The 6,516-nt window shown below is 53.8% G+C and overlaps 1 protein-coding gene across 1 annotated transcript in view; it reads left to right on the top strand.

Moving 5' to 3' along the window:
• Positions 1–5,461: 5,461 nt before the first annotated feature.
• The window catches only part of LOC104547370 (bone morphogenetic protein 2-like), a 2,557-nt gene continuing 1,502 nt past the window's right edge, over positions 5,462–6,516 (top strand). The window contains 3 exon segments of the mRNA XM_010193024.1: positions 5,462–5,723; positions 5,841–5,977; positions 6,503–6,516. The exon segment at positions 6,503–6,516 is cut by the window's right edge and continues 109 nt beyond it. Of these exon segments, the coding sequence (XP_010191326.1) occupies positions 5,462–5,723; positions 5,841–5,977; positions 6,503–6,516 (413 nt within the window).

Genomic DNA, 6,516 nt, shown 5'->3' with positions numbered 1-6,516 from the left:
TCCGATGGTCTGAAATGCCCTTTCATCTCAACACCAGTGAACTACACTGCTGTTTCAAAAATCACTCAGAAATGGAAACTCCAAACTAAATTGTTCCCCTTGCACTGGGATAAAGCTGAACTGCTTTGTCCTGAACTGGTGTGCTCTCTCGTGAGTTCACACATAAAATAACTCGAGATCCACGTCAGTGGAGGTGAACTGAGCTGTTTCATCAGAATGGGAAGTTGTGTTGAAACGATTTTCCACATCTGCTTGATACAATCAGTTCTCCTGGAATCTGTTGATGTCGCTTTATTGGCATTTCTGCAGCTAAACTCCTCCTGTTAAACCTTCCCCGCAGCTGCTGGGACAGGGCTGTGGCAGCCACTAGAGAGGGACAGAGACCAATGTGTGTCCCGGCGTGGGCTTGGAGAGCAGCGAAGGGGAGAGAGCAAAACCCAAGGGGCAAAACAAACAAAACCCAATGCTTGCGGATGGCACTGGAGGAGGGTCTGGATGGATGGTGCTGCAGGAGGGTTCACACACAGGGACCGGCGCTCCCACAGCTCCATGTAATCCAGCTGCAAGACAGAGCAAGTGGAGAAGAAAATTAGGCAGCGTGAAGTGCTTTTTTCCAGAGGTGGGAGAATCAGCATTTGCTTCCCAGACGTGTGACTGGAAGGTGCTGGACGGTGCCGTTGTCCCGGGGGGTGGCTAATGGACGGTGGCTCATGCAGCGATAATGGCCCAGGGCTGGGAAATGTGGACTGGCCCCCAGCTTCGCCTCTGCCCTTGGGCAGGGCTCGGCACTTTCCTTCTGATTTTCCCCTGTAAAGTCAGGCTGACACTTTCAGTGTCATGTTAAAGACTGGCAACACCAGAGGAGCGGGACCAAGGCTGTTAAAATCTCACCCAGAAATACCGGCTTCCAGAAATCGGCTGTCATTTTGTGTCCCCTTCTTAAGGCATCCCAGAGAGATTTGCTTTCAGGAAACACTATTCCCTCCCTTGAAACCACAGCCCCCCAGCACGAAGAAATCTCCCCCAGCAGCTGATGAAGTATCTGGGAGCAGGCAGGAAACTCTCACAACCATTTTAAAAGCAGGAAGCAAACACAAACTCTGAAGGACCCACAGCCAAGGGCTGGGACAGGGCAGACGAGGTCCTGTTTAGAGCCCAAAACCCAAGATTGACTTAGCCACCAGCTTAACCATCCTTCTTCCTTTCCTCCAACTCATGCAGTGGAGATTTTAATCCTAAATTACTTGGTGAGGGAGAGAAAAGCTGGGAGATTTAGCAGACAGGTTATGGTTGGATTTGATGATCTTAAGGGACTTTTCCAAGCAAATGATGCTGTGATAAACCACGTTGTTTTACGCAGAGCATACGTTCATGCCGAACCGTTTCCTTCCAACCAGCCGTGAGTTATTGCTGGGGGAGTCCCTGGACCAGGGATGTGTCTCCATGAGAGCTGGTGACACCAGCATCCATGTCCGTGCAGGGCACAGCCCCCTGGCAAATCCAGAGAGAAATGCTGAATAAGTAAACATTTAATAACGTTTCCCAGCTCCCTGGTGTGAAAGTGTGTCTCGGAAAAGCGCTGCGCTGCCATGAATATTTAATGTTCAAAGGCCTTTTTTCTCAAAGTTAATGCGTAACAGCTCTCCCCAGAAACAGGGCTTTCACCGGGTCAGGTGCAGGATTCGCCATTTGCACCCAGAAAAACCTCTCTTTGCCCTGTGTTCTGAAACGGAGATGGAGGAGCAAAACCTATTGCTGAGGCCCCGAGCTGGTGAAGGAATCAGCCCCAAACGCTCAGCTGGGGACTCACACAGAAAACAGCGCTTCCCACGCCGGGCGCTGGATGCCGGAGCCTGACAGCAGACTCCAATGAAGACCCCGGTGAAATGCTGCAGCCATAGTGGCTTCAGATGCAGCCCCAGATTAAATTTCCTTCTATTTCCTTGCAGCTGGAGTTTTCTGCGTGCCCACAAAGTTCAGCGCTGCTCCAGTCAAAACCCCACAGGATGGGGACGTGGTTCGGATGGTGGAGGACTGTGAAATGAAGGAAAAATTTTATCGCGATACCCAGGTTAAGTATTATTATGAAACTGTGCACAGCTCTGCAAGACAAGGGAAAGGATGGCTCAAGGTTGGCTTCCCATGGCTTGGCCTCCTCTCTGGGGCTGGGGCTCTGAGAGGGACGGCTTCTCCCTGTAGAGCCAAGCACAACCTGGCAGCAAACTGTAGTGATAAAACTCTCACATTGATATTATCTTATGCTAGAAAATGTGGTTTACTGCTGCTAATTTGTGTACCCATCAGTGCCATAATGTAACAAATGGCTGAGGATTTCTTAAAAAAAAAAAGAGGGAGCGGTGAGAGATATATATTTAAAATTATTTAATCCTAAAGTATGTCTTAAGCTCAGTTCAACAGAGACTCTACTTCAGTGCACCTTTGTGCACAGGGACCTCTGACTCAAAAAACACTGATGTGTCCCCAAAATCCTTCTCCTTCCAAGCCTTGCCCGGCTGCTGCCCAGACTCAGGGCAGTGCTTGGCCTGGGGACGAGGGTGGGTGGTGGCGGTCCCCTGGGGGGCCCAGCGAGGCATTGCAGGGCGTTTTCAAGCCTTTGTTTTGCAAATCTCTGCAGGAAATTGATGTGGGAAGGTGCTTGATCCCCGCTTGGTTGGGTAAGCACAGCTGCCAGGGTCTGTGAGGACCCTTGCACCCTGCAGAGGGGGCTTGGAGCAATCCCGTTCCCTCCAGTAATGCCCGGTAACGTCTGCTGGTTCAGGGCAGGAGATGGGAGGGTGATGGAGGAGCTGATGCTGGGTGGCACCCCCAGCACCCCCAGCCCCCCTATACCCCTAACTCACCCCAGCACCCCTAGCTCCTCGCAGCATCCCCAGCTCCCCCCTCAGCTCACCCCAGCACCCCCAGCTCACCCCAACATCCCCAGCCCCGGGTTGTCTGACCACGCAGGGAGGAGGAGGCTGCAGAGCAGTGGCCGCAGCAATGCCCCAGCAGCGCGGTGCTCCAGGGCCCCAAGGGATGTAGCATCAATAATCTGAGCACCACGATGCCAAATTCAGCCCCTTGGGCAGGCAGTTACAGAGCTCATGGTGTCCTGTGAGAGCAGACATGAACAGGGACAGGGACCGGACAAGGGCTTTCTCCAGCCTGGGACATGTCACCCCTGCCCCTGGCAGAAGGAGGAGGAGGGGGGGATGCTGTGGGGTGCAGGGAGGCAGACAGTTGTTTCAGGCCAGGGGGACAGCCCTTTGTGTTACTTGCATGCACAAAAATGTGGTGAATGCAAAGGGAAGCAAATCAAACCACCAAGAAAGAAGTAACCCTGCTTTACACAGAAAAGAGTTCACAGGTTACACCAGAAGTGAGTAGGTGCTGCTGAAGAAAGCTGTCGCCATTCTCCACACTCTGGTCTAGGGCATCTGCCCTTTTCTAGGTGATTAAAAGCAGGGTCCCTGGGGCATGGGGGGGCCGGGTGCTGTAGTGTGTTGATCTCTAATTGCAGGGTGTCACAAGATACAGAGGAATGTTTGATTTGGGCAGAAGCTGCCCCTGGCCTCTGTGCCCCACACCAGTACGATGCACACACGATCAGGAGCCACTGAGACCCCGTTTGCACTGTCCAAGTGTAGAGGACAGCGGAGCTGGTCAGCCGCAGGTGGGACTCCTGCAAGACCCCAGCCAGACTGTCTGTAGTATATGTAAATTAGAGAAGGTTATTTTTTGAATAAAAGCTATTTTAAACAGAACCTTATTTTAAATAAATCCTCTACAAAATATTTTGCAGCTTGTAAAATAAACATCACAGACAATTCACAGCTCCTTGGGGCTCTGCTGTGCAGCTCCACAGCCCCTCCACCTGCCCAAGCATCCCAGGAGGATATGGTGTGCGGAGGGAGGCAGTGTCTGGCACGGACTGAGAGGGGCACGGACCCGGGGTGGCACGGACCTGGCTGCTTCCAGTCACAAAATGTCGAGCAGCAGTCAGAGAGAGACAGGTAGGTGGGCACGTTGGGGCAGAGAAGACCCCTGGGCAGGTAGAGATGTCCCCTGGACAGGTGATGTCCCCTAGGCAGGTGATGTCCCCTGGGCAGGCAGCCCCAGGTGTCCTGCAGGACCGGCAAGAGGAAGGAAAGGATCCAGAGGATGTGACCAGTTTCCTTTATCAATTAACTCGAACCTCTCATTGCCTCCCTGCCTGTTCTGGGTAATTAACAGCCCTTTCACCTGCCAAGCATTGGGTTAGAATAAATTATAGACAGCAACTGAGCGAGTGGCCCTGTGCTCGTCTCCTGTCGCGGTGGCCTGGAAGTGCTGGGGCTGAGGAGCATCGCTTGGTCCCTGCCAGCAGACGGACACCCGGGCGGTGCTGGCTCCACTGCGTGCCAAGCCTCTCGCAGAGCCCTTGGGCCTCTGTTTTCTGTAATTTTCTGATCTAACAGGCTTTTCTAATCCTACTCTTTCTATCTAATGCACTGACAGGTGTTGTATAATGCTATTTTTTTCTGTTCAGTCACATGGCATTAAAACAAACAGCAAAAGTAAAGAGTCTGAGTGGCCTGTGCCAACACATCCACCTTCACCAACACGACTTGTCTGTGACTGGGGAATAAAAGCAAAAGAACTGGCTTTTATTTTGTCATCCAGAGTCTGTGATATTTCATTAATACTGAGCATTCAGGGATTAGCAGGCTTTTGATCCTCAGGAAGCCAATTGGCTATTTTATAATTTTTAAAAAAAGCTTAATTTTGGTTTGGTTCCTGCTGCTGCTGAGTTACAGCCACAGCCCAGGGCCCGGTGGTGCAGTGGAGGAAGCTGCAGTCCCAGGTTCTCTGCTTTACCCTGCTTTGCTCTCTGGTCCCAGCTCCTCTGCACAGGCACTGAGTGGGGACCGGGGGTACGAGGCCTGGGCCAATCCTGCTGCATGAAGGGTCCCCAGGCACCCCTCCCTGCACGCTTGATAGGGACATGGGATGGGGACACAGATGTGACACTAAGCCCCTCGATGCTCCTTGTTCCCAGTTGCAGAGTCAGGCAGCAGCAGGACAGGGTGGGAAGGGTTTGCTCTGCTCTGGGGGGCTGCATTCCTCCACACAAAGATCCTCCTGTTTGTCCCATTAGTGCCAGCATTACAAACCAGTTAGTCTCCTACAGAGAGCAAACGCAGCCCAGCCAGGACCTTGCTGAGGGGCTGCGCAGCCCCAGACCCCCATGCCCCCTGCCAGCCCCAGGGTGAGCCGTCCTCCCCTCCCGCTTGTGTACTGGACTAATTGGTGCAGGGTGTCCAGGAGCCCAGCTTCACACCTTGTTAGCATGGCAATTAGCTCTCTTTACCCTCCTGATTGCTCATGTGCATATTTGACTCCAATCCATCTTTCCAGCCAGTTATAAACGCAGTGCCAGAGAGGCCGGGGGCAGTCAAGCTGTAACAGGGACACCAGAGCCATGCTGGGGACTGTCCTGCTGCTGCTGGCCCTGGCCAAGCTGGGGTGTCTGAGCCCGGACAGTGCAGAGAGCCGGCGGGCCGAGGCACTGAAGAGGCTCCTGGAAGTCTTTGGCATGGAAGACCCCCCGCCGCCCCCGGCTCATGTCAAACAGCCGCCCCAGTACATGGTGGATCTATTCAACACGGTCGCCAATGCGGACGGTGTCACCAAGAACCCTGACATCCTGGAGGGCAACACGGTCCGCAGCTTCTTGGATAAAAGTAAGGGCAGGGGGTCTCTGCAGTGCTGGGGACAGGGCTGTGGGAAGGGGCCAAGCACAGCTGGAGAAGGTGCTGCCCCTGGTTTGGCTCCGCTTTCCAATCCAACCTTTCCTGCAGCTCATGGTGAGAAGATGCGGTTCCTCTTCGTCCTTTCCAGCGTGGCCAAGAACGAGAAGATCCTGACAGCAGAGCTGCACCTCTTTCGTCTCTGGCCAAGGGCCACCAATGGGCCCAAAAGGCACCACTTCTGCCAGGTGAGGAGTGGGACAGGATGGGACAGAGATGGGGATGGGGACAGGATGAAGATGGAGATAGCCAACAGGAATGGGGATGGGGACAGGGAATGGGGATGAGAACAGGGGATGGAGACAGGGTTGGGGACAGGGATAAGGACAGGGGATGGATATGGGGACAAGGACAGAAGATGGGGATGGGGACAGGGGATGGGAATGGGGACAGGGATGGGGATGGGGCTGGAAATGTGCCCAAGCCTGTGCCTCAGGATGCCACTGCCACACTGTGGTCCCTCGCCTGCAGCAGGAGCACGTCCCGGCTCCGTGAAATTCATATGACCAAAGTGTCACCACATTGCACAGAGAGTAACCATGATTTACCCATGGTGGTTTCTTAACAACTACTCTGGTTTGTGCATGCACCAGCCAGGGAACCCGTGTGCTGTGACAAACCCACCCTGCCACTCCCCCATCTACTCCCCTTTTCTGCCCCGGTGCCCGTGCCTGGGGTCTTTCCCCCTGGTGACCACACTGTGCTCTTCCCAGGTCAGCGTCTACCA

This window comes from Mesitornis unicolor, unplaced genomic scaffold (assembly GCF_000695765.1).
Source record: "Mesitornis unicolor isolate BGI_N332 unplaced genomic scaffold, ASM69576v1 scaffold34529, whole genome shotgun sequence".
In the NCBI taxonomy this organism is placed as follows: domain Eukaryota; kingdom Metazoa; phylum Chordata; class Aves; order Mesitornithiformes; family Mesitornithidae; genus Mesitornis; species Mesitornis unicolor.
This window is presented reverse-complemented; position numbering and strand designations above follow the sequence as displayed.